We start from the raw sequence: 27,923 nt of genomic DNA, 5'->3' as shown, positions 1-27,923 counted from the left end.
TTTTGATATTGAGCTGCATGAGCTACTTGTATATTTTGGAGATTAATCCTTTGTCAGCTGCTTCGTTTGCAAATATTTTCTCCCATTCTGAGGGTTGCCTTTTCGTCTTGTTTATGGTTTCCTTTGCTGTGCAAAAGCTTTTAAGTTTAATTAGGTCCCATTTGTTTATTTTTGTTATTTCCATTTCTCTAGGAGATGGGGCAGAAAGGATCTTGCTGTGATTTATGTCAGAGTGTTCTGCCTATGTTTTCCTCTAAGAGTTTGATAGTGTCTGGCCTTACATTTAGGTCTTTAGTCCATTTTGAGTTTATTTTTGTGTACAGTGTTAGGAGTGTTCTAATTTCATTCTTTTACATGTAGCTGTCCAGTCTTCCCAGAACCACTTATTGAAGAGACTGTCTTTTCTCCATTGTATATTCTTGCCTCCTTTATCAAAGATAAGGTGACCACATGTGTGTGGGTTTATCTCTGGGTTTTCTATACTGCTTTTGGTTATCTTTTAAACAATCCTTTCTCACCCGAGGCACCCTGATCTTTGAAGCTAACCTTGGGTGATGGTGTGCTGCAGGAGACGGATTCAGATCTAAGTTGCGTCCCAGCTCTGCCACTCCCCGGGTGGTGTGGCCTTGGGCTGGTTCCTTTGAAGCTCTGAACCTTGATGTCCTCATCTGTATAATGGGTCCATAATCCCATCTTTACAGAGATGATTCAGCAAGGGTGAAATGGCTAGGAGGTGACAGGGCTGGGATTGGATGATGAGCTGGCCACCTGCAGGACCATGAACTACCCAGCAGGGCAGTACCACTGGCTGGGATCCTGCCACCTGGTTCATCTTAGCACCTCCGCAGCCAGGGTGTGGGAGTGGGGGCAGGCACAGCCACCTCCTCCCTCCCTCCCTGCCTCCCCTCCCTCCTGAGATGGCTGCAAGTACCAGTGGGACCCGGCTGAGGGCCTGGGAGGCAGGGTGATAAATATATGCTGGGGTTCAGAGTCAGCACAGCCGATAATTTGGGGCTTATTTGTGACAGGATGCAGCAGGCACGTACCATCTGGGCCAGCTGGGGCAGACGGAGGGCAAAGGCAGGCTGGGGCGGGGTCGGGGTGAGGGCGGAGGTAAGAGGTGGGCCCAGGTGCCCCACCGCGCGCCCCCCTCCCGAGGCTGTGCTGACTTGGCAGTGCCCGGGCCGCTCCCGCTGACTGGGCACGCTTCCCAGTTGTCCACCCTCAGCTGTCTCCGCAACCCTCCCAGGGCTGGCTGTGGACAGCCGAGATGGGAACCAGATCCAGCTCTACCCTTCATGGAGAAAGATGTGGATGTGAAGGAATGACAGGTTCCCAGCTGCTCTTTCAAGGCTCTTTACACAGAGGAAACATCTCCTCTGCCCAAGAGACTCCAGCGTGGGGTGGGGGGAGAGAAAGGTGCTTTGGGGCTTCTGGGTCCTCCACTGCATGTAGAGGTAGGTGAAAATCCTGGACAGGGTTTAGTGTTTTGATCTGGCAGAGGGACTGCTGGGGGGAGAAACTGGGGAAGAGGAGCCCCCCTCCCTCCCCACATTGCAGTGGGCGGGAGCCAAGTTGGGGGGCTCGGGGGGGATTAAAGAGCCCCTTGGAATTGGCAGGCTCGACCCTCTCATTTTCACCAGGGAGGAGGGTCAAGGTCACATAGGTCTAAACCCCAAAGAGGGAAGGAGCATAGAGAGGGCCCTGGACCTCAAGCCCAGCCACCAGATGTCACAGGGTGAGCGGAGGCCTGTGGATTTCTGGGGAGAGGGAGGCAGGTGGGGACAGGAGAGTCTGTGCTGGGGGCGGGGCTCAGGAGCAGGGGCTTCCAGAAGGAGGCATCCCTCCCAGGGGACCCGAGAGGCCAGGGCAGAAGGCGAGGGCACAAGTGAGACAGCACTGGGGCTGCCCTGAAATCCACGGGGAGCCGCGCGGGCTCAGTTCCTGCGCTGCGCACTCCAGGGCTGAGGAGTCAGGACCCCCGGGAGGTGCGTGGTGAGGCCTGAGGGTTGCCTGACAGCACAGGCCCCTCCCCTCTTGGGGGGCTGTCTCGTGGAGCCAGGGTGCAAGGTCAACATCACGCGCAGCCGCAGTCATCCTCAAAAATCCCCTAGTGACCATAAAGTCTGGTCCTTACAGGTTTATGCACACAACCCTGTGCAGGACATACGCATAACATCTAAAGATGCAAACGTCCAGTAAGAAACCGCGCACGAGCGCCTGAGTATGGCAAGACATCATTTTAAAGAGTATTTTAAGTTTAAACTGTTCCTTTTCCTTTTCTTTCTCCTCCCCTCGCCCCAATCCCTCCAATACTTCCACTAAAAGCTCACAGCTCCTGGTGGGGAACCATAATTTAACCTTAGGTTGACCTAATCTTTGTACTTAATCTCTCCCCAGAATTTATTAATTTCAGAAAAAGTCAGCAGTTACCTGCCGGGACTCGGAGCAAGTTCTGGACCGGAGTTCTGCTTCCCTTAAACGGCAGGAGTTCCCACACTCGGGTGTGTATAAGAGTCCCCCAGAGCGACTGGTGCAGTGGGCTGGGGTCTGCATGTGTCAGAGGCCCCTCAGGTGCCGGTGAGGCCGGGGCCAGCAGGACGGAGGCACCTGTGCCCTCTCACTGCCCGGGAGCATCTAAATCCAGAGCTGGCCAGGGACCGTCCGCCCTCTCCCCTGCTGACCCCTGCTCTCTATCCCCATCTTACTGGTCCGGCGTCCAGCGTCCAGAAAACTGGGGGTGGTGAGGCGATGGAGAAGTAACAGATCAGAAACCCCACCTTGGGGGTCACCTGGCCCCGTTCCTACACCTTCAACGAATTCCTTCGGCTCAGTGCATCCCTCTGAGGGGGAAAGGCGGTGACGCTGTACCGGCAGCTGTTACCGAGCTGGAGAAAACCCACATCCCCCCAAGCTGCTCTGCTCTTATGTCACCAGAAAGCATCTCCCGTCAGGCCTCAGCAGCTATTCTTAGTCTGGAGAACACACCTCCGCCTGTTAGAAGTCTCTAGACTTCAGCAGGCTTTTTATAAATCACTTATAAACTCACAGCCTGCCGGACGCTGGTTAAATACTTCTTTCTTGTAGGCAGAATGTTCGAAGAGTCTCTGGGGTGGGCGCTCCTTCCGCCCCAGGGAAACTTGTAGATAATGTAATATCAGCAATGATCACTTCCATCGATTGAACCTGCGCGCAGCCCTTCACTACTAACAGCAAACAGGGGCGTGCATTGTGTGTGTCGAGCTGTGTGTGAGTGATTTCGGAGGCAGGTACAGTGCCGTGGTCACAGTGCAGCTGAAAGACCTGGGTTCAAATCCTGCCTCTGCCGCTTACAGGTCACGTGAGCACGAGGAAGTCACTCTGCTTCTCTTTGCCTCTGGCTAACCAGGATACCCACAGATTCGAGGATGCTGCGCTGCTGTGAAGGTGACTAGACCTTAAACAGGGTCTTGGAGCAGCGCAGATGAGCCTTCCAGGGTCTGCGCTGCTCCTGACGTAGTGATGAGCAGGCACGCTCCGCGGACGTCCTCGTCTCTCCGTCCAACCACAGGAAACGGAGGCCCCCGCCTCCAGGTTAAATGACCAGCCCACGCTGGTTAGTAACAGCAGCTTAGCTTGAACCTGAGTCTGGTCCACTGCAAAGCGCGGGCACTTATGACGCTCTGCTGCCCCCTAGGGCATGCGGGGGTGGAATCAGACACCATCCAGGCCCGTGGGGCTCCCAGCCTCTCTGAACCTGTGACCCAACGAAAATCAGCCCACTCCATCCCCCCCGGTGGGGGGGATGGCCATCTTCCTCTGCCATCTGTTTCTTTCCCCCTTGAGACCTGGAGTGCCCCGTCGCTGAGCCTCAGTTTCTTCATCTGTAAAGCGGGTTGATGATAACGGCATCCACTTTGAAGAGTAGCATGAGGATTAAATGACATGGCTTTTCTGAAGGCACGGTCCCTCACCTTCTCCTACTGGCCCCACCAGGGTGGGGGGCCACCTTCAGCCCCCTGGATGAGGCAGCCCCCTCCAAGACCAAGTGATGTCCAAGATGTGCCAAGGCTGGGAACGCTCACATCTTTTCCTGGGTCTCCCCACCGACCTCTTGGGGTATCATCTTCGGCACAGATCCTCTGGGGACTCACGCTGGTTGTTTGGCTGCATGAACGTCTCCCTCGGACGCTGAGGCTCGGCTGATGTCCTCACCAGGGGGAGGTGTCCAGGAGAATCAGAATGACGCTGACCTCCACCTACTCCCCTAGCCCCCAACCCCATAAACATTATGGAATAACCCAAGTGTGGTGAAGCACCATCTGAGGACTGGATCCAGGCGTTTCCCACATTTCTTTCACATCTGCGAGGGGAGACCACACTTGGTTGAACTCACTGCAGGGCCAGTGCCTATTGCTGGCTCCAGGAGGGAGTGAGGACCAGAGAAAGCACAGAGACACGACCCCCAGGGTGCAGCCTCTTCCCGGCCCCTCCAGTCTGGCGGTTCCCAGTTATCAAGGGGGCTCCTCACTCCATTTCTGGCCTCATCACACCCTGCAAAGATGATGGAAGCAGAGCGTCTCAAATGTGATGCTCCCAATAGGGGTTGAAGCTGCTCAGGGGGTTGGGGGAGAGGGAACAGTGTGCCCAGCTGCGAGCTTACTTGCTGGACTAGAATGAATTCCCCTCACCTCACAAGTTTTCCCATCTCCTGCTGGTGCATCACCCAGCGACCAGTCCTAAACTCTCCTTTCTGGGAAGTCCTCCTTCCCTGTCCTCACCTCGCACTGCCCACTTCCCTCTCTGGAAAGCTACAGAGTGAGGGTAACAGGAGCCGGGATGCAGAACCAGTGGGGTGCACTGAAAGTTCTCTGTAAGAGTCTTGAGCCTGGCAGGTAGCGAGAATTCAGCCAGGAAGGAAGCAGTGCAGACAGATGACACAGTTCAGTGTGCAGCTCTGAGAAAACCTGGGGCTGGACATTCAAATTGGGGACGGATTAGGATATTTGTCATCAGACCCAGGGAATCTGGGCTTTGAGACCACTACCCAGTGTTGGGGGTGAAGGGGACTTGGAATCTTCCGTCAGCAGAGTGACTACAACTAGGGTTCAGCTGAGGTCCCTGGAAACATCAATTCCTGGCCAGAGAGCACTTTGCAGCATTCTGCACTTGGGGGTGGGGGAGCACAGGCTTGCTAGGGTGGCACAATACTCACCCCAGAGGAGTTAGTATTTAGTACAGAGATGATGAAGTAAAGCAAAGTTATGTGTTTTGATCCTGTATCATACTGGAAAGTAATCCACATATAGTTTGTGTTTTAAGCCTTTGAAACGTTTGCAAGAATTTGAAATCATCTAAGAGAAAGGCTTCGTGATTCCATTTTATATGAACTGGGTAATCAGTTACTGCCAGATTATTTTTCCAATTGTGGTAAAATACACATAACATTAAAACTGACCATCTCTAACCAGTTTCAAATGCACCGTTGAGTACAAGTGCATTCACGTTGCTGTATTGGATAGATCTTTACCTTGAAAGTTATAAGAGAATTTTACTGCATCTGCAAACAGTATGCTACTGTGAAGTTAAGACTTGCCATATTTTCTTTTTTTTTTCTTTTTTGCGGTACGCGGGCCTCTCACTGTTGTGGCCTCTCCCGTTGCGGAGCACAGGCCCCGGACGCGCAGGCTCAGCGGCCATGGCTCACGGGCCCAGCCGCTCCGCGGCATGTGGGATCTTCCCGGACCGGGGCACGAACCTGTGTCCCCTGCATCGGCAGGCGGACTCTCAACCACTGTGCCACCAGGGAAGCCCCAAGACTTGCCATATTTAAAAGTTCAACTTTGTAGATGTATGAGAATTTATGGTACACTTGGGAAGGTTTTGAAAAGTGCTTAAGGAGAAATCAAATTTATTAAATGCATTGGTGCACTTAAAATACCTAAGGGAATTTAACTGGTTTTTTACAAAAACAAAAGTTATTGTAAAATATAGTCAATTTATAAGCAAAATAGTAAGATTCAAAAATTCTACACAAAATCTTAAGAACTGGTGTTTCAAATCTGTACTTGTCATAGATAGAACATTAACTGGAAAAAACCAACAGAGTTCCCTGAATAATCTTACACAAAAAGCCCTTTCAGGCACCAAAAAACCCCCTGCTGACAAATAAGTGCTTTACAGCCTTCAAACCATTTATACATAAAATACCTCACGACTCAGTGGTTCCCAAATTTGAAGCCTGGAGGACTTGTTCAAATACAGATCGTGGGCTCCTCCCCAGAGGTCCTGATTCAGCGGGTCTGGGGCCCAAGATCCTGCATTTCTAATGAGTTCCCAGGTGATGCTGATGCTGGGGGACCGGGGACCAGACTTTGACACCCGCTGCACTAGAACAGAGGCCAGGCATTACCATCGTCAGCTGTGTGGCCTTCGCTAGTTATCACTGTCCTTTGGACCTTAATTCCCCTGGCTCCAGCACGAGAATAACACAAGGGCACTTACCCTGCAGGGTTGCCGTGAGGGTCAGAGAGACGTGCAGGCAGGGCTGGCCCACGGTGGGCTCGCAGTGTGTGGGAGAGATGGTTGTATTATACTGCTCAAATCCTGACATGGCCTCATAGCCCGGGTGCCTTTTATGGCCTCCATCCTCCCAGCCTAGGGCTGTGCACATAGTAGGTGCTCAAGAAATACTGATGGCAACAACGGGGACTGCGCCTTCCCCATTCACTGCGGACAACCAAAGCTTGGTCGTTATTGCTCCAGGCAGCCTCACAAGAAGCACCTGGCTCTCGGGGTTTGCTTTCTCCACGAAGGTGGGGCAACTGAAGATGCTCTGTGCTCCTGGTGCCCGCAGCTGTGGCTTGTAGGCATGTGAGATGCTCTCTGTTGAATTTTGAGTGAACTGAAAGGCAATGAAGGATTCAGAGCACAGCCGTTGGTGGGTTCAGAGCACAAGCCCCTGCTGCAGGACGGGGATAATCAGACCCACCGTACTGGGAGGCGGCAAGGGGCAACGAGATGGGCCATGTGTGCATGCCGGCCAGAGGGCCAATGTCAAGGCAACACTGGAGTTTTCTTCCCTGACTGTTCTTGTGCAAGAAGCTTCTGCCATTTCACCCCTCACTCATGCTGTACTGTGTCCAGCTAGTTCCTGGGTCTAAAATGCAGAAGACAGCACACGGGCTTCTCTAAGATGGATGTGAGGAGACAGATGGCGCTCCCCAGCTGGGGTTCCTCAGACCCCCGGCTCCCTGGAGTCTAGGTTTTTACCACAAAACTTCTCGAGGATTCTGCACAGTTGGTTGGAAAGCGAACAGGGAAGACTGGGAAGCCACAGCAGGAGGAAACGTATTAAGCTGCCTTCTCTTTGTGCTAATGAGCATTTATTTATATGATAATGCAATAATACAGCATTATTTAGGTTATTTAGGATCTGTTAGACTGTGAGTGAAGAATGCTTGTTGTAAATATCACAGACAGGTCCTCTCCCTTTCATCCAGAAGTTGGAGATGAGCATTTCCAAGGCTGGCACAGAAGCTCAGCAGAGTTGGAGTCTGGGCTGGCATTTCTATCATTCTTTGGGCCTTCCCCTCACGGCTGCAATGTCTTTCGATAGTATTCAGTATGCAGAGCTGAGGAGTTGCAACAGAGACTGGCCTGCAAAGCCCAAAATATTTACCATCTGGCTCTTTATAGAAAAAGTTTTTCTATCTCGTCCTTACCGTGATAAGCCCCACTATTTAAAAGACAGAGGGGGGTCTGCTCTCAGGTTGGCAATACTCTGGCTGGGAAGATGACATGCACAAAAAAGAGAAAACAATAGATACACCCATGACTAGAGTCTGTATGTGTGGAAGTTTGGGGGTCAGCTCTGGAACTGGATGGCTAGTTCTCTTTTCCTTCTAAAATTATTTCTTCTACCCAGTGCTGCCTGAGGACACTTTCCATTGCGTTTGGCAAATGCCAAGGCGCCACGCTAGGTGCAGGAAGTACACACGTCACGGAGATCCAGCCCCTGAATCTGCCCTTAAGTTGCTCGAAGTGTTCTGGGGGACACAGGCAAGAAATGAACGTCCCAAGCGGCAAGTGCTCTGATAGGGTTAAGCTTAAGATGCTAAGGGAGCGGGGTCAGGCTGGCGAAGTGAGGAGGTTGAAGCTGCCGAGGGCATGGCCGCGATGTGGGAGGTAGGGTGTCCCTGCAGAGGGAACAGCCCATGCGGTGGCCCAGAGGTGGGCGTGTGTGGAGAAATGAGGGAGCCTGTGATCCGGGGCTGACGCAGAGGTTGTGTGCTAGAGGGCGGAAAGCTGCCCTCAGGAGTGTGGGCTTTATCCTTGCAACTCCCATCAAGCAAGGGATTAACTGGAAGGGATACGTACTTTAGAAAGATCACCTTGGATGCGGCTGAACTTTCAAGGCAGGAGGCAGCAGGGGCCTGGACCAGGCTGGTGGCAGCGGGGATGCACCCAGGTACCCTCTGCAGGACCTGGTGGTGGATGAAACATGAGGAGTAAAAGAAGGGGTGATGAGCCCTTCATTCAATTTCGGGATTCAGCAGACCCCTCCCGAGGGGGGGGTCCCCGTTTCCCTCCGGACACTTCCCCAGCACAGGGTGGGAGGCCACACAGCCGATTTCCCTCCTAAGACCCCTCTGATTCACCCAGTGAGTCTACTGTCTCCTCTTTGGCCTGACACTGCCACCGATGGGGAGATGGCAGGGCGTTCCCGAGACCTGGATGGTTCTAGGCCCAAGGGAGGCATAGCCTGTCCTGGTCTGTGCGGGCGAGGAACCATGTCCTCGTTCTCTGAGTCACTTACTGGAGCCAAGGAAGACCAGGTTTGTTCAGCAAACACTATCTCAAAGAGAGGGTGTCGGAAGACACAGCCTCTCTCCTGTGACTTTCCCAGCCTGTTCTGTTCTGGTGGATTTGTGGCACATTCCACAAGGCAGCAAGGTATGGCCGAATCCGAGCCGTCTGAACCCCGCCCATCCCTGGGCCACCGAGGGGGAGGGGCACTTCCATTTAAAATAAAACGATGACAGCGAGGCAGCGTCTCCAGGCAAACAAGCAGGTCCCCCGCAGATGCAAGGCTTCTGCAGGTGGAGAGAGAGCTGATCGCAGAAAGATCTCCGGATCAGGAGGTGCAGTGGGTGTGGACAAATCTCCCCCAGCCTTCAATCTGTGCTGCTCAGCAAGAGAAATGACAGTAGTAGTAAAACAAGCTGGGAATGGATTTTGCTTTCTTCTGAGTCACCCGGGGGAGGAAAATGGAAAATTACCTCTCTCTCTCTTTCCCAAATGGGACACGAGTTCCTCGGAGGGGACAGCCGAGCCTGGGGCGTGCAGCCAGCTGGCAGGATCCCTGGGCCATCTTGCGCGGCGGCCGCTCTATTCTGGCTCTCTGCGTGCGCCCATTCTGCGTCTCCTCCTGGCAGGTCACACGGTGCCGGAGCCTAATGAGCTCTTAAGGCTAGTGATGCAGCTGGTTTTGGGGAGCTGTGCAGCCTGACCGGCGGTGACATGCTGAATGGACCTTGCCCAGACAGTGACACTTAGCAGAGTCTGTCACTCCCAGAGGAAACTATAGAACATTTGCCCCAGCCCCCTCACCCCAGAACCATCTGTTTGTCTCTATTACCACATGACTATGCTACTGGGAAGGAGATTTCCGCCTCCCCTCCTACGGGGCTCAGAGCGGGGGAACTGCAGCTCCACACATCAGAATATGCATCTCAGCCCTGGAACCAGCCCTCTGTCCCCCCTTCCACCCCCGCCCCCCAGCTCCAAGCAGAGGGCAAAACCGAAGTAGAATAAGCAACAAATGATAAATGGTGCTTGGACGCTTTCTAATTAAGAGAAAAGTTAGGTGGAAGACTTAACACACATGGAGGAAATGGAGCCGTTGATAAATAACACACCCACATAAACGTGTGACCGAGTCACCATCCTGAGAAACCAAGGACTCAACAGGTGGTCCTCTGAACATCTCTGGCTGGCAGCTGCTAATCCCTGGAAAGGGAAAAGGACGATGAGCACACAAAGAAATCATGCTTTGCCAGGAGGTCATAGAGCATGTGCCCTGAGTCTACCCTTCTGACTTTCACTAACTCCACCCACGTGTTCTCATTGAAACTTTCTCACAAGCAACATCACTGAAAACTGTCAACATCTTTAATGGGAGGGGTGCCTTATTCTGTCTCCAGGAGGATAAGGAGGTAAACTCCACCAGGAGACTTGTTATCTTAGTTTGGGCTGCTTTAGCAAAAACACCATAGACTGGGTGGCTTAAACAACAAATGCATATTTCTCACTGTTCTGGAGGCTGGGAAGGCCAAGATCTGGTGCTGGCAGATCTGGTGTCTGGTGAAGGGCATGTGTCCTGGTTTGTAGGTAGCCAGCTTCTTGCTGTGTCCTCACATGATGGAGGGGGTGAGGGAATAGTCTTGTTATGTCCTCACATGATGGAGGGGGTGAGGGAACAGTGAGGTCTCTTTTATAAGGGCACTAATCCTATCACGAAGGCTCCACCCTCATGACCTAATCACCTCCCAAAGGCCCCACCTCCTAATACCATCACCTGGGGGTTAGGTTTCAACACATGAATTGTAGGGGCAGGGGTGGGGGGGTGACATGCCAACAGTCAGTCTATAGCGGCTATAAAGAGCAGCTTGGAGTCAGGCAGAGATGGGCTGGGATCTGGGCCCTGTTCCTTCGTAGCTGTGTCATCTTGGGCAAGCTACTCAACTTCTCTGAGCCTTAGTTTCCCCGTGTAAAACTGGGAATATTCCTAATACCCCCAGGACTAGCAGAGAATAAAGGCTCAGCAGAGTGTGAGCTCTGACCCAGTGTGGAATGTTTGTGCTTTTGGGGAGCGTGTCCTATCACAGGAAGGTGCAGTGACTCCATCTAACATTCTAGAAGCATCTGTCTGCCTCTTCTGTGTCAGCCCCTGTGAACCCAGACAGGAGCAGGTGCGAGCACTGACCTCGTAAGGTCTCCCTGAAAGTGGAAGGAAAATCTGCCTTGTTGCACAACGGAACGGAAGATGCCAGCCAGCCTGCGGCGCACGAGCTCCTGCTCACACCTGGGGCTAAAGAGCCACATTACACCTATGGCCGCCTCGGGTGTCAATCACCCACACAAGGAACTGGGCTATCCAAGGCTTGAGAGGACAGTCCCGTTTGGGTCTAAGTCTTGGCTGACTACGTTTTCCATATTATGAGGTCCAGGTCCTGAAAGCAGAGGGTGAACGGATTCGCCAGGATGGAGCACCTCAGCCCCAGGTGCTAACAGACAACCTGCCCAATGGGATTCAAATGTGTGTAACCGAGCAGGACACTATGGGGCCTTCCCGGGTCAGACCCCTCCCCCACCTCCTCTGCTGAAGCTCCTCTCAGAAGTACCTGGATAACAGTGTCTGATGCACGTTCCCTGAGCTGTTATACAGATGCTAAAACTCCCACCAGATGGAAGATGTCAACTACTTGATGACCATGAGCACGGAGCCCCCAGGTCTCCTGGAGCCTAAGGACTGACAGTTAAAACTCCTGTGACATCGCCCCATTACCTCACCATCACCCAATCAGAGAATTGTGCATGAGCTGATCACAGACCCTGGGACGCCCCTCCATCACCTGGCCTTTATAAATAGTTTCCTGAACCCCATCAGAGAGTTTGGGGTTTGGGGGCATTAGCTGTCCTGAAGTCCTTGCTTGGTGCCTACAAATAAACACTGCACTTTCCTTCACCACAACCTGCTGTCTGTAGATGGGCTTTACTGCGCGGGCGAGTGGACCCGAGTGTGGTTCAGTAACATGCGTACGAGCAAAGCTGACGTTTTGGGGAACAAAAACCTAAAACCCCAAAGGGACACAGGGAAACTTTTAGAAATGGATATGTTTATCACCTGGATTGTGGTGAGGGGAACACAAGTCTATGCATATATCCAAACTCACCAAGTTGTATACATGAATTATATGCAGTTTTTATTTATTTTTATTTATTTATTTACTTTTGGCTGCACTGGGTCTTCACTGCTGCACGCGGGCTTTCTCTAGTTGCGGTGAGCAGGGGCTACTCTTCATTGTGGTGCACGGGCTTCTCATTGCGTTGTCTTCTTTTGTTGTGGAGCACAGGCTCTAGGCACGCAGGTTTCAGTAGTTGCAGCACGCAGGCTCAGTAGTTGTGGCTCGTGGGCTCTAGAGCGCAGGCTCAGTAGTTGTGGCGCATGGGCTTAGTTGCTCCGTGGCATGTGGGACCTTCCCGGGCCAGGGCTTGAACTCGTGTCCCCAGCATTGGCAGGTGGATTCTTAACCACCGCGCCACCAGGGAAGCCCTATACGCAGTTTTTAATATATACCGATTATACCTCAATAAAGCTAGAGGAGGGAAAAGCAACTTCCTTTAAAAAGTCTTTGCAGCCTTCGGGCTTCCCTGGTGGCACAGTGGTTAAGAATCCACCTGCCAATGCAGGCGACACGGGTTCGACCCCTGGCCCGGGAAGATCCCACATGCTGTGGAGCAACTAAGCCTGTGAGCCACAACTACTGAGCCCGCATGCTGCAACTAATGAAGCCCACGCGCTTAGAGCCCGTGCTCCGCAACAAGAGAAGCCACCGCAATAAGAAGCCCGCACACCTCAATGAAGAGCAGCCCCTGCTCACTGCAGCTATGAAAAGCCCGCGCGTGCCAACGAAGACCCAACACAGGCAAAAATAAATAAATAAAATAAATAAATAAAGAGTCTTTGCAGCCTTGGAATAGGGTTTCCCCAAACTTCAAGAGTGCAAACTGCTGGGATGGGGAGGGATAACACGTCCTCATTTTCCCTCAACAAAGTCAATGTGAGTGAAATAGAGTGGCTGAAGGTGGTCAGGTGGTTGTCACAGCACAGTCGGTGAAGAAATAACGTTCTAAATCCCAAATAATGAGGGATGATATTACTGGCAAGATATTTTCTGAGGTCAAGTCCAAAGGCTCAGGCTCTAGTCTCTGCTCTGAGACCCATGCCAGATCAAGTCACTTTAACCTCGATGAGCCTCATTATTTCTCTTTGTAAAATAACAGGAACCAGGGCTCTAGCAGCTGATTCTTAAGGGGTCTGTTAGCTTTCAAATTCTCTGTGGAAACGGTTTCATACGAAGGTAGCCACTACCCAGAAAGTCTTATAACCACACTTAAAAAAAATCCTACTTTTATAAGAGGTAAGTAACTCTCTAATCAGGTTTTTTTTTTTTCTTTAAAGGAACCGGTTCTAGGAGATTCTGGGGTCAAGTCAATTAAGGGAAGACAAAGCAACACCCATCTAAACAGGTCTTTGGAATAACATTTTAGCACCTGCAGGTGACAAAAGTGTACTTATGTATTCACTACAGCTCCCGGCACAAACGTGGGCACGTTAAAAGACACTCCAAGATAGGACAGCAGTGGTCAACCAGTAGGAAGGAAAAGACAGCAGCTCTTTCCAAAGCTGCCTCCCAGGTGGGGCTTGAATTCTCAGTGGGGCAAAACTAATTGTTGGGGGGAGTGAAAAAACGATTACTCTCTTGATATGTAAGGCACAGATACACATACAATGCCTCAGGGGATATACAGTGAGGTATTAAAATTTCACGGCAGTTCGCAGCACCTCTATTCACAAGTGCTAAAAGGTGAACACAACGCACATGTCCATCAATAGCTGAATGGATAAACGAAATGTGGTCTATGCATAAATTATTACTTGGCCATAGAAAGGAATTAGGTACTGATTCATACTACGAAGTGAATGGACCTTGAAAACATGATGCTAAGTGAAAGCAGCCAGTCCCCAAATGCCATATATTGTATGATTCCCTTTACATGAAATGTCTAGAATAGACAAACCCATAGAGATAGAAAGCAGACTGGGACGGGGGTGGGGAGGCTTGAAACAAGGAGCGACTGCTTCCTGCTTCATGGGGACAGAGTTATTTGGGGACAGTAAAACGTTTTCATCTAGATAAAGGCGGTGGTTGCCCAATATTGTGAACGCGCTAAATGCCACTGACTGTACACTTTAAAATGATGAATTTTATGTTCTATGAATTTCACCTCAATTAAAAAAAAGATCAAAACAATTTCATGGGGTGAGGGCTCTTAGGAAAAAATTATCTTAAAAGGGTCCTGGAGTTGGGGGGGGTGTTACTGGAAAAAAGGCTGAGAAGGACCGGGGTGGAGACAGGTAAAACATACTGTGGGAAAAGCCTTCTGCACGGGAACAGCCAGGACAGACCATCAGCACATTGTGACGGTAGATTATGAAAGATTTCCACAAACCTGAGAAGATGGTGTTCTAGAAATAGGAGAAACTCAAAACTCTCATTCAAAGTGCTCTCTTAATTTTCCCCAGATTCAACGACTTCAATAAGAACATTTCCATTAAGAATTCTGTCATTTTCACAGTGTTTTGGGGCAGGAGCCCACTGTGGCCCCCTTTGCCTGGCAAAGCAATAAAGCTATTCTTTTCTACTTTACTCAAAAAAAAAAAAAAAAAAGAATTCTGTCATTTTAAGAGAAGTAGATGGAAATTCGATCTAACCACACAAGGAGTCTAGAATGAACTGGTTCTCCCCTCCACATTTTTCTTTATTCTGTACAACTTCTTTTCCTAAGTTCAGGAAACAACCTGCTTTAGCTCCTTCTACTCCCCAGAAGACACTGACATCACTGTCCCCAGTTTTTGTTTTGTTTTTTGCACAGCAAAACAGGAAATGGCGCTTCCTATGGAAAAATCAGCCCACTTTGAACTTAAAAACCAAACCAAAAAAAACCCCCAAAACGAAACAACCACCCCTGCAAGAACTGCTGTGACAAACCCTAAACTCTACGGTGTCAGCTTAGCAGGCGGGTGGCTAGGAGGTTGAAGGGTGTCTGGGGTTATACTTGGTTAAATTGCTGCTTATAATTTGCAAGGTGGAGCCTCGGGCACTGTAGCGAGTCTAGAAGCTGTCAAAGATACAGAATACAGGGTACCGGCTGCTCTTTGCAGCAGCTGATAACAAGATACCTGAGAGACGGACGCTCAGACAAAAATGTGCTGGTTTAGAACTAAAACAGCAGAGTCAGAAATGCCAGGCTTCCTAAGTTGGGAAAGGCACTGCTTCTGGACACCACAGCAAAAGATAAGGATGGAAATCAGTTTGAGCAACGAAGGCCCCTTAGACACTTGCCCGTTCAACAGCGAGACTCGGCTTTGACTAATTGCAGAGTCAGGCGGCCGCCACTAGGTCAGGAAGGGACACGCACCAGGCAGAGAAGCTAGGAAATAAAGTGGACTTGGGAGTTCCGGAAAAGAACTCTGGGTATGATTACCTGTGCAGGTAGTAGCCTGCTAAGTTTTTGAGGGAATTGTTGCCAGAGGGATCAGAAGCTTGAAAAACGAAACAAAGTCTTGGATTGGGGCTGTGAAAGCTACACAGCTTGCAGGGAGGGTGCACCCGCAGCATCCACTTGTGAGGCGGCCAGAACGGGCCCTAGAGGGCCGGATGGGGGGCGAGGAGCAGTGGACAAGGGAGTCCCTCCCACAGAGCACACTCAACCTCCCCCATGCCCCACAGGGAGGCGGCTTCACGATGCCCACCTGCCCCGCAGTATTTCATCAGCCAGCGCCCAGGGCCTACTGTGTGTCTCGTTCTTTTTCCAAGTGGGAGTTTTCATTGCATTTCCCTGCCTCACCAGTGAGTGGGAACTGGGAGGGGGATTATGGACTGATGGGGAGGACGGCCCAGCTGGGCAGGAAGTGGGTGAGAGGCACAGACAAGGCGGGGACCCCAAACCTTTCACTTTCCCCACCTGGCACACAGGAGGCCACCGCCCAGCCTCCTCTGGAGTTAGGGTGCGAGCCGGTGACTTCAGTTCCGGCTACTGAGGCAGAAGTACCTACGGGTGCGGCTCACCCCTGTGAGGTCTCCACACCCCCCCGACCCGCCAAGGCTATCTGTTGCGGGGAGAACCGGTTGCGGTGGCAGCGTGGCCTGCAGGGACCCCCGCTGCTGGTGGTCGTGCTGTGGCAGGAGCCAGCAAGACGTTTCTGGACTGAGCTGCCCACAGCCTGGTGCCTGGAAGCCCCGCCAGCCTGACTTCAGACGCCGGCTCCCTGGGAGGGAGCGTGCCCTGCAGGAGAAAGGCACACTGCCTGACCCCCTCTGCCCCCTCTCCTCCACCCTGGCCTCCCTGGAGGAAGGTGAGGGGAAGTGGGGAGCGCTGCCCCCAGCCCCAGAGCCCTCCAGACATGTCCCTCCACGCTCCCGCCCTCCTGCTGCACAGCAGGTGGCCCACGGTGCTCTGGGAAGCCACACCCGCTGGGCCTGGGTCTCCAGGTGACTGCATGAGGGCCGCCCGCCAGCCCACTCCCCTGCCCTGTGTTACGTGAACAAGAAAATTCTTCTGTGTTCAAGACATCATACATTTTCGGGTCTATTTATTACAGAACTAACATTACCCTAATACAATCATTGCTAAATGGCCGTAATACATTTCTTCTGTAATTGCACATAAGTTTTAGTCACCAAAGGAATGTTCTTTTCTCCCAAGACTCTATAAATTTTCAGAACTGAAACGCGAGAAGTTAAGGTTGCAGCCAGGCAAAGGGTAAAGACACTTGCGAGGTAGTTGCTGAGGTTGTCGGCAGTCTGGGTGCGGGGAGCTGGGGCTCAGAGGTCAGGTCCCTGGGTTCACAGCCAGGCTCCCCACCTGCGAGCAGTCCGCTCAGGGAACTAGGCGGGCCTACACCTCAGCAGGGGTCAGCAGACTGCAGCCCACGGGCCAGCCGGCCCCATCCAGCCTGTGGACTGTTTCTTCACAGCCCTCTAGCTAAGAATGTTTTTTACATTTTTCAAACCGAAGAAGAATACGTGACAGAGACCTTACACGGCCTGCAAACACATTCACCGCCCGGCCCGCGTCTTGCAGGGTTGCCGTGAGGATTATAAGCAGTTGAGGCTGGTGCCTGGCTTAAAGTGAGCACGCAACGCAAGGTAATACCTGCAGTACAGCTGTTAATGTCTCCAAAACCAGACTGTCACAGAGCCAAATTCTGCATTCCTTCTAGGTGAACAGTCTCTCCTTCCCTCCAAAAATCAAACAAAAACCATGAAGAGTTACAGCTTGATTATCATGGCCACAAGACGCTTTAGCATGAAAAGGCTGCTGGCAATCCAACTTCACTCCCTTGGAACGTGAACGAACGGAAAGACATGTCCCCCCCTTTACAGCAAAGGGGCCTGGTGGTAGCGGATGAGAGTCCAGGACATGAAAGCGTGACTCGGTTTAATACCTTAAGAAAGACTCAGACGTTTTAAACGTAGAACGAGACTTTAAGTGGATATTAGAAAATGTAAAACTGATTGAGCAAGAGTATTGATGCTGGTTTTTGAAATAACATGACTTTGCAATGTAAACGCACTTCTGACGGAGAGCTATTACGAGGCTCGGACAGAGACACCACGAAGCCAGCCTTTCAAAATCCGATTAGATGGATCATGTTTTCAAATGAGACGCTTCGCAAGACTGGTCTGCTGGTGACGCGGACTAGGTTTGGGCATAACTGACGTCTCGCTGAGACTGTGTTTCCCAAAGCAGCTCTGCAAACCCTGGGCCTCGGGGATGCTGTGCACATGCAGGTGTGCTGGGGGAGGAAAGTTCTAGGGCCTTAGAAGTTGGGAAGACACCACTACACTCCCCTCCTGGAAAGTCACAAAGTACAACAGCATGTGAAAGGCTCTGAGAAACACCGCAGTGCACGAAACTGGTGACGGCTCAGCTGTGACCATCCCTTTCCGTGTCGTGTGTGACAGCACACGTGTGACAGCGCTGGGGAGCGGCGCTCAGCGGGACGCTGTGGAAAACGCCGCGTGCGTGCAGCTATCGGGTCAGCATTAACGACACACCAACTCTCACTGCAACTCTCACTTTACAACACGTAACTCGACATAATCAAAAGGCTGCAATCTTTGCGTTACAACCGGACACTCTCAAGATGACTAGCCAGCTCGAAAAATTAACGTTTGGCAGGGAAATCATAATATAAAGGTGCTCTGTCCGCTCGCTGATGTAAAGAGAAATTCAGTAGAGCCAATTTTTGCATATTTCAATCAGAATGAGAACTGAGAGAGATTCTGCTGCTGTCACGGCTGGGCTTTCTGTTCTGGAACGAAACCCGGCAGGCCATTTGTGTGGTTTCTCTGGATAAGTTCCATTTATTAATCATTGTACAAAAAAATCTTGGCATTCATTTGAAGAGAAAAGAAGTTACTATATCCAAATATTTAATATTTCAACATTGTGAAAGTTCTACTTTTATAACAGGGGTTTTTAAAGTGGAGATAACGTTTCGAAAAATTTTAAAAAGAAACTTATGATTTATTAGAGTACAGGATCCAAAACACATTTTTAGAAAAATATAAAGTGCCCAAAGACCAACTCACACAGGTGACACAGGCTTCCTGGAGCCAAATGAAGCATTCATGAAGAAACACTTTTAGAAACAGTCTAGATACATATTTACAGGGGGTCAGTAAAGGTAAAACCGTCTTTCTTGGCTTCGATGTTACTCTAAGAAAAAAGGAAATCAAACCAGAAAACCAACAACTGTAACTCTCAGCATGCCACAGATTCTTAGTAATGCAGCTCATTAATATTAATGCCACAGTATCTAATTTTCACCTTTAAATGAGAGTAGTGTAAACCCCCCAGCCTCAGACGGGCCAGGTGTTGTGAGTGGTCACAATTTCAAATGCAAGTCCAGATCATCTGACTTTGGATTGGACAGATGAGGAACACGGGTCCTGGACCGGAGCTGATGGGGGCTGGCTAGCCAAATCCCCATCTCTTTCCCATAACTGCTCAATAGCTGTCACTTGCTAGTAAGTGGTCTCAGGTGGCTTCCCCAAACCTTGGTCAACCCAGGGTTTCCAAAGGGTAAACGAGAGGCAGTCATCAAACATGGTGTGACAATACTGCATGCAAATGGTCAGACAGGCAGCGAGGCGTGGCTGGATCACAGCCCCCGAAAGTCTCATTCACTAGAGCAACTGGAATCTTTTAAACTTAGAGTAAAGTAACTAGGTCCTAACTCCAGAAGTTAGCTGCTACTGGTTAACTACAAGGTCAGCCCGCTGGAGAAGGGACAGGTCGAGAACGGTGGGAGTCCGGAGCCGAGTTAAGACTCGGTACCTTCACGCTCAGGTACCACGAACATGGAAAGGACAGGTGCCAGCAGAGCCTGGCTATGCAGCCGGACTCCCCAGCGGCTTGAGCACAGACTTCCTCCCGGTGCTTTCACAGCAACGGTAACTCGAGAACACGGGCCACACTCACGTCTCCTTTCCCACAGGGCACACGCTCTTAAAATTGGAAATATTCCGTTTATTTCTACCCCGCCACATTCAAAAAGGTCCTGAAGTGATTCTAAGGAAGGACAGGGAGCACGAAAACTCCCCTTTCCTTTTTAATTTCTAAGTTTCATTATCTCTTCTTTTTTCTGGTTATAAAAGTGAAACCTCATTTTCAGGCCTTTGGAGACCACGGAGTACGGTTTCTAAAAGCAGACATTTTAACAGCAGATTGTACTTCCTACTACAAAGAAAACTCATCACTGATTTAAGATCTACTTACAATACTGGAGTAGATTTTTTAAAAAACCCCACTTATTTTAAAGGGAGAAAGAGCAGATGAATGTGGAAAACCCCATTCACAAAGGCTATTATTAATTATGCATTTTCTCAAAGAATTTTATGTAATAAAATAGAAAACTAATAATTCGTAGAGATATGAGCGTAAATCCAAGAGACGAATCCGGAAGGCAAAACTGTGTCATTCTCTCAATTCAAATAAAGAAAAGGATAAATGCCTGAAATCTGTTTCAAGAATTAGAAAAAAATAAATTCCAATGCTTCTGATTACCATTAGTTTGTTAACGACTCCAGAGCTAAGATGCTGCCAAGATCACCTAGAGCTTCAGCCCTGGATCGGCACTAAATTCAGGGTAAAAAGACAGATGATCCTGACTGAGGAGTGCACATATTCCACAGAGAAATCAGAGAGAAATGACTGCAAACGGACAACCCCATCTGTCCAGCAAATGAAACGTTCTGAGACGATGTAGACAGACACAATGGGAAGTGAAGAAAAAGAACGGTTATAAGAGTGTCGACTGTGAGACGTCATGAAGACAGCATGTCACGAACTGTCACCACAGGACAAGCATACAAGCCATGCCACTGAACACAGTGCCTTTCAATGAATCACTAGTGTAGGCGGAGAGCAACATTGTCTTTGCAGCTGGAGGAGAGCACACGTGATTTAAACTTAGTAGGAGGCAATCAGCACTACTTGTTAAGTGGCTTTCCCGGTGGTGTGAATCCAGAGGGATCCGTGGAGACATCTCCGTCCGGAATCCTGTTCTCTTGGAAAATAGCAGCAGCAGCAAAGGTACAATGTCCCCCTAGACTTTACTCCACATTCTCTTTCTTTGCACTGTAAATATTCTGCACCGTTTCATAGACAGACTCCAGATCCTCTGGGTACCGGATTTCTAGCTCTGCGTTCGGGATGTAGTGAGTGCCCGTGAACTCGGAGAAATAGCGTCCGACGTCAGGGTGTGAGATCTCCTGAGGCTCCACGTTGTACTCCAAGTTCTCTGTTGGCAGAGAGGCACACGGATATTCTCATTAAAGCTGATGTCTGCAGCATCTTTTATCCAGAGACCCTCCTATCACCCGTTCTGAGTGCATTTTTGAGGGGGGGGAAGAAAAGACAGACGTTTATAGAAGTCGGAGGAGGAAACAGGAAGAGGCGGCACGGCGAGGCCACTGGAGGATGGAGGGAGGGAGCTCGGGGTCCTCCTCCAGCTCCGCAAGGAACACAAGTGTTTTCCTTCTCTCAGAGCAAAACTCCAGCAGTCCCTCGGGGTCCGCACACCAGGGGCTCAGCAGGCTTCTCTGACCTGATCCGACACAAAGCCACACGTGTGGGCTGAGGGCGGCCTAGCCTGCTCGGTTCTTGCCAGCGGTGAAGCTGCTGAGGCCGCCTGAGCAGCGCTCGCACGTCTCTCCCTGTCGTCCTCCTCCTCCCAGTCTGCTACTGGGAACCGCCCTCCCACCGCCCCAGCACCCTGCAGTGTTTCCAAGGGCGAGGACCCGGCTCACAGGGCTGGCTTGGGGTCCGAGAGGAGGAATGAAAAATGGCTCGTACCTCTAGACCCTACAGGGATATGGGCTGTGGCACCTCTATCATCTCTTAGGAAAACCACACTACCTCCCTTCCGTGTTCCCCGTTTTGCCACTAGAGAAAGCAATAGAAAATAAGACTCCTTTAAAACGGAATGAGAAAAAAAGGGGTGATAATACCTGGTATTATACCAGGTATTTTAAAGCCTGAAATCCTCTCAGATGGCCTCTCCCTCCCCAGGCTATTTGAAAAACGGCTCCTCCATGGGACCAAGGAAAGGACAGTGTCTCGTGGGCCCTTCCTCACTGGCCATAGAGCCCTGGTCCTAGATTGCGTGTGGCCCCCAGTCAGGAAAGGCCACCCCCACCCTCCATGTCCTGGACCAGAAAGGAGCTGCCCAGGCAGGCCTCCCCGCTCTGACTGTGTCCCAGATCCGTATGAACCGTACTTAGCGCCTATTGCCAAAATCAATTCAGGGAGTCTCTGCGCGAGCCTAGCTGATGGGCTAACTAACACCAACGGTGCAGCAGGTTATCTCTTCAACAGCTCGTTAAACATCCTGAAACGCTTGTTCAGGACCTTCAGTGCCCTCCACCCAGAGTACACAGGATAAACACAAGCGCCTTTCGGAAGCCTGCCTGTAACAGATGTTTGTCTTTCAAGAGAGGGGGAAAGACTCTGTAATCCAATCTGTAACTTTTCTACACGATGGGAGGATTTAAAGAACTTTTGTGCTTGTAGCTGCTTTAGGCTGTTTATTCAGACTACAATTGGGGATGTATCAGTTTGAGAAAACACCACCTTTATGGACATCACATACCAATCACGAGCAAAGATGAACGTTCAGACATTACCTCAGCATCGCTCAGGAGAGCAAAAAATGTAGCAACAATCTAAATGTCCAACTGCAGGGGTCACTGTGTAAATAAATGACGGCACATTAATTCAGCAAAATCCTAGACAGCCAGGAAAACGAGCAACCTGTTTTCAAGACGCGATGGGGGAAGTGGGAGGAAAAACACATTATCACTTATAAAAAGCCAGGAAGGCCACATACCTGCGTTGCTACGTGACATGCACATACAGCTACACATTTTACGTGAACTCCTTTAAGCTGGGCACGTACAGCGCGCCAGGCACCGCGGGACGTGCACAGCCTCCAGCTCACAAGGCTCCACGAAGAGCTCTGGTCACACGCCCTCTTGCGGCCGAGCTGACAGCAGCAGGAGTGAGGACCCTGCCCAAGGATTCAGCCGGGGCTCAAACCCAGACGGCCCAGTTCCAGGGCTCGGGAAGCAGCTGAAGAGAAGCGTCCCCGTGCACTGTCCCGCCAGCAGAGGTCAGGGAGGAGGGGCTGGGATAGACCAGAGGGGCGGGCCACGGCTGCCTCAGAAGGCAGGCTGTGGGGACGGTGCTCTGTGAGCTCTGACCTCTCCCTACTGTTACCACCAGAGCTCTGGGGATGGTTCTACTTCCTTCCTTCCATTTATTTTCAACAAATGTTGAAAAACAAAAAAACCAGAAAGTTGGATGCTTTAAAATACCACTGGCTGAGAAAATCCGCCGTCTTGCCCCCTCCCCCAGGGAGCGATGAGTCACGGGCATACCTGCCTTGGGGAGGCACAGGGGGATGCAACCACGGCCTGGGGCCTGAACCCGGCCAACTGCCTTCCCGTCGGCTGTTCTTGCCCCAAAGATGTTCGACGGAGGGCAAAGAACCTGGGATTACCCCCGAGAGATAAAAGTCTGTTTGGCCCTCATCCGGGGGCCATTCTGCTTCTGACAGGATGCTCGGCAACGTCTGAAGACATTTCTGGTTGTCATGATTGGGGGCTGCTGCCGGCATTGTGGGGGCAGGGGCCAGGGTGCCTCTAAATCAATGCACAGGACACCCCCCAACACACAGCTGTCTGAACCAAAATGTGCCCAGAGCCTGCTCTGAAGAAAGCCAGACACATGTTTCCGCATCACCTCTCTCCCTCTCTTTTTCTCTCTATGTATCCTTAAGCAGCAGCTTGGTGTCAGCTAATGCTTGGCACCTGAGTGTTGGTAGGAGGGCAGAAAGGTCACACTCAGGTCATGATCACGTGTCTGTAAGGACAGCACGACTGGGCAGCTGCTGCAGAGAATTCTGAACGTGGGTCCCAAACAAAGAGGCATGAAGAGTACGGAGAGAACGCTGGGGAAGCCAGGAAAGGGGTAGTGACAGTCTATGAGGGAGCTCACAGCCCCGCTCTTGGCTGTTAGCCAGGAACATGGACTGAATTCAGTGTTTATCTACCTGGACTCCCAGCAAAACAAGAAAAATGTACTCATAAAGGAAATTTTTTTTAGGAAAAAATAAAACACTTTAGTTGACAACTAAGTATTATGAGGGGAAAATAATTCCCAATCCACTAAATAAGTTTAAAAAAATTTTGAAGAGGAATAAGAAATCTAAGTGATACAAAACTTAATAAAGAGCAAAATATTAAACAGGGACTACTTAAAAGTCCTGGAAAAATCTTGGGAAGAATTTGATTCCCCTAAAATTTTCAGAGAAATGTGTCTGCTTATTTTATCTAAAAATTTCAGCTACCCCAAAATACACGAATACATTCCTGTAGAAGTCTGGAAACAGTACCCATGAGTCCTCTGGGGGCGCCTATCGGCCCCTCCCCAGAGGAAGCCACTATGACTGTGAGTTTTTCTAGTCCTTCTTTTATGAACATACACACAAGTAGCTAAATATAATTATATGCACTCAAAGAGAATCCTGTGCTGCCTTACGTGTGCTTATTCCTATCAAACATACCGTAAGCATTTACCTGCAACTGGTTTATTAGGTTGCAGCTCAGCTTCCCGAAGTTTGCATATACCCCCACTTAACAGACAAGTCCCATGAATGACACTGCTTTGCTGTCATAATGAAGGGACCACAGGCCCCCTGTGTCAGTGCGTCTCCAGTGGAGGAACCGAGGGGAGAAGTGCCAGGTCAGAGGAGAAAGAGCACTTGAGATTTTGACAGTTTAAGAGGGAGCCAAACTGCCCTCTGAGACGGCTGAAAATTTACACTGCAACCCTGACGCGGGGAGTCCTCACACCCTTGCCAGCACGTGCAGACCACCACAGACTGTGTGTGCGCGTGCTGGGGGGGAGGGGGGGATGGTGGAAACTTAGTTTGGAAGTGGAAGACCAATTATGGAGAAGGAAACTGACACTGGGTGAGGGCACGCCACGGCCCAAGTGTTCAACCAGGTGCTTTACCATCATACACGGAAGACATGTAAAAGCCAGGTTTTCACACCACAGCTGAATTCCTGACCTTCCACTATGGGCAGCTGGCTTAAATTCAGAGCATCTGTGACAGTCGTTTTCTTCAGTACTAAGAAGTACGCAGGGAAGTTGAGACAGGAGTTTCTGGTACCAAGAAAATATTAATACTAAAGCACGCCCCCTAGTGGGAACAAAAATTACAAACATGCAAGATGCTGTATAGCCCGTTCACATATTGAGGGAAAACTGAATTGTGCAGACTCAAAGTATTTGAGGATGGCATGCAGGTGTGTGGTTTGTAATTCACTCTTCAACTCTCTGTGGAGAGCGAAAAAACAGAAAAGCATTCATCAATGGGCTCTGCCCAGATTACTAGGATCACTGGAGCCAGAGGCTGAAAATTTAGATCACGAAATAGTTTAAAAGCAAAATAACTTAATGCAAATATGTTAACCCAGAAATGTTCAAAAACATATTTAAATTAGTGCTTTTAAAATTTACCCTCTCAAGGTCGCTCACTGGCTAAATGTGGGCTAATTTGAGAATAAAATTGTTCCAAATGATTGTAACACATTGACTAAATAAAAAATCCAGGAATCTATGGGAGGAGAGGGGAAGGAGAGAGGGGGAGAGAGCGAGGGAGAGAGGAGGAGAGGAGAGAGAGGCGAGGGTGGGGGAGGAGAAAAGAGAGAGGAAGAGGGGGAGGAAGAGGGGGAAGGAGGGCAAAGCTCTTGTTTGCAGAACTCGAGGGAATACCCGCAGTAGAAAACCACCATTTTGCAATTCTCACATCATGATTTAGGCAAGAAGAGCCAATAGGTGCTAAAACAAACATAAGGATAAAGGTTACTGGGGAACAGGGTATACCCAGGATGCCCCAGTTTGACCCCATGGATTTCCTGTTAACTTCAGAGGGAAAACTGTCCCTTACAGCAAGTCACCATCTTAGCCAATGACCACACTCTGCCTCACTAACAGTGGGACACGGAACCCCACGGTCTCTGGACGAGATGCAACGTGACGCACACAGCACCTGAGAGTAAGCGCGCCAGCCAAAACCAGCAACCTGATCTAACCAAACCCGGGCCTAACTTCCAGTTTACAGACAATACACAGACAAAGAAACAGTAAGACAAATGCAGAACGTTAGACAATTTACAGGACAACCAGCCCGGACTCTTCAAAAAGTCAGTCTTGTGAAAAAGGGAAAAAAAGATGAGAAATGAGGAACGGTTCTTTACTAAAAGAAACTACAGAGACATAATAACTAAACACAGTGCCTGAATCTTGTCTGGATCATGATTTAAAAATGAATAAACACGAACCTATAAAGTTACTCTTGTGAGAATTGAGAAATTTGAATATTGATTGAATGTTAGATATTATGAAATCATTTTTATTTGTTGGGTGTAATGTTGTACCTGTGGTAATGCAGAAAAATGTCCTTATTCTTAGAAGATGTATGATTAAGTATTTAGCTCATGTTATCTGCGATATTCTTTCAAATCAATTTTAGAGTGTGAAACTGACAAGCAGATTTTTCTTTTTTTTTTTTTTAAACAAAGTCATTACAGCATTCTGACTGTAAACCTTACAGCTCATGTTGACCTAAGGTAAGATTAGGATGAATTCCTGAATCTTCTACGCAGACACTGGACAAGTTCAGAACACCTTAAAACCAAATACCCAGCTTCACCTACTCTAAGAAGCCCATTTTAAAGTTAATATAAATGTTTCTAGAAACCCAAATATCAGATACTCAAAGTCTTGATATCAACTCCACGTAACGGGCGATGAGTGTACAAGGTGAAGGTGTAGACACGGACCCCAGTGTTGACAACAAGACAATTTCCTCTGTGCTCGTGACTTGCCCTGTGACGCGCAGTGGGAAATGTTCACTGAGTGATCAGTGGCGGGTGCAAACAGTCCGAGAATCACTCAGCAATTTCCAAATAACTTGATTTTTAAAATCTGTAGTATAATTTTTTTTTTATCTGACAAAGCTTTTTAAGTTAAATAAAATCCCTGTCAGTGCCTTCATCTGACGGGGGTGCACATCGCCCCCTCTGATAACTCCCCTTGTACTGACGGAGGTTAGGTGAGCTGTGGTCTCAATAAAGGGAATTTCTCTTGTATACGATCCTCTCCCAGCTTCTAATGAATTAACAGTAATTAATATGAAACTTTTTCTAGTCTTTTCGGTACTTCTGAGATGTTTGTGCATCCAACATTTCTATTGCTGGATTTACCAGAACACAATGTCAACTTAGGCCAAACGTGATGCTTCAGGTGACACGCACAAAGGGGCAGCACGGTGGCTATGGCGGTTCTTTGCCGAGCCGCCTGGCCGCACGCTCCGGAAGTTAACATTTAAACATCTCCATGCGCTTCAGTTTCCCTGGGTATCAAATGCGCACGATGATGATGATGATGATGGTAACTACAGTTCTCAAACGGAGCTAATGTACATTAGAAGGCTGCTGTCACAGAGCAGCACTATGTTAGCATTTTTATTAATAAAATGAACACTGTGAATGCCTTGACAGGCAGGCATGCGATAAATTCACCTCACTAAATGGAGGGACAAAGAAGAGGAGAGCCTGGGCGAGCACCTTTCAGGGCTGGCAGTGACCCCAAACACCTACCAAGCACCTACCTGTTGTTGCCTCTCCCAGGTGCCCTCAGAGCCAGTGCTGTGAACTGCAGTTCCCACAGTGGCCACTGGGGGCGTCTCTGGGGGGAGCACAGCTAACCGGCTGCCAGTCTCAGCGCTCGGGTGGCTCCCCCAACAGTGCCAATCGGTGCCCTCCAGTTCAGACAGGCAGTATGAGCAGGGCACAAGCTGACCCTCCTTGCCTGCAGGAAGCCAATGGCAGTGCCTGGGAAGCAGGACTTTGACTGGCAGAGGCAATGACCAATCAAAACAGAGGTCGGCAACAGCCTGGAACACGGTCCTGGCTGTGGTGGTGACTGAGGGGGAGACCCTGGGGTGGTGACTGGGTAACTCGTGGTATGGCCGCACCAATGCATACCCACCCACGTTTAGCTGAGTACCAGCTCTGATGAGGTTAACAGCCATGGGACACCTGTCAACTCTGAACAGACTGACAGCCTGTGCCTGCAGAATCTGAGTGCTCAAATGTGTGCTTCAAGCACAGACAGCACCAGCTACTTACCTTGGGCGGCATATCTACAGGACCCGTCCTCCACCAGCACATTATAGAAAGGCTGATGATGGCCGTGAGGCAGGCTGTGGACGTTCATGTTTCGAATCCACTCATGTCCCATCATGCAGGTGGGGTCCCAGCCATAGATGACACAGTTATAGCCATACCTAATTAACATAAGAGCAGTGGCAGATCAGCTCCCTGGGGCCCTGTCATGGCAGCTATGAAATATAGAGACAATGGCTTGGCTTCTCTGAAACTTACATTCTTAGAGATACACCTGCTTTTACTCCATGCTAAATCAATTTTACTCCTGCCTCTCTTTATAAACCC

At 49.9% G+C, this 27,923-nt stretch overlaps 1 protein-coding gene and 1 long non-coding RNA gene across 3 annotated transcripts in view; both read right to left on the bottom strand.

The window, feature by feature from the left end:
- Positions 1–6,034: 6,034 nt before the first annotated feature.
- On the bottom strand, positions 6,035–9,498 carry LOC309831300. The gene is made up of 3 exons (XR_014297573.1): positions 9,261–9,498; positions 8,359–9,165; positions 6,035–6,883 (listed from the first exon to the last, which is right to left on the bottom strand). It is a non-coding gene; the product is annotated as an uncharacterized lncRNA (long non-coding RNA).
- A 6,919-nt stretch (positions 9,499–16,417) lies between these two features.
- FBXO21 (F-box protein 21) overlaps positions 16,418–27,923 on the bottom strand; it is a 38,762-nt gene continuing 27,256 nt past the window's right edge. For both annotated transcript variants that reach the window (XM_082667143.1, XM_082667144.1), the window contains exons 11-12: positions 27,600–27,757; positions 16,418–20,638 (exon numbers count right to left, since the gene is read on the bottom strand). In XM_082667143.1, the coding sequence (XP_082523269.1) occupies positions 20,451–20,638; positions 27,600–27,757 (346 nt within the window). In that variant the 3' untranslated portion in view covers positions 16,418–20,450. The remainder of the gene's footprint in view (positions 20,639–27,599; positions 27,758–27,923) is intronic.

The sequence above is a fragment of the Grampus griseus genome, assembly GCF_964374135.1.
Source record: "Grampus griseus genome assembly, chromosome: 12".
Lineage (NCBI taxonomy): Eukaryota > Metazoa > Chordata > Mammalia > Artiodactyla > Delphinidae > Grampus > Grampus griseus.
The sequence above is the reverse complement of the archived record's forward strand: the minus strand, read 5'-3'. Positions and strand labels throughout refer to the sequence as shown.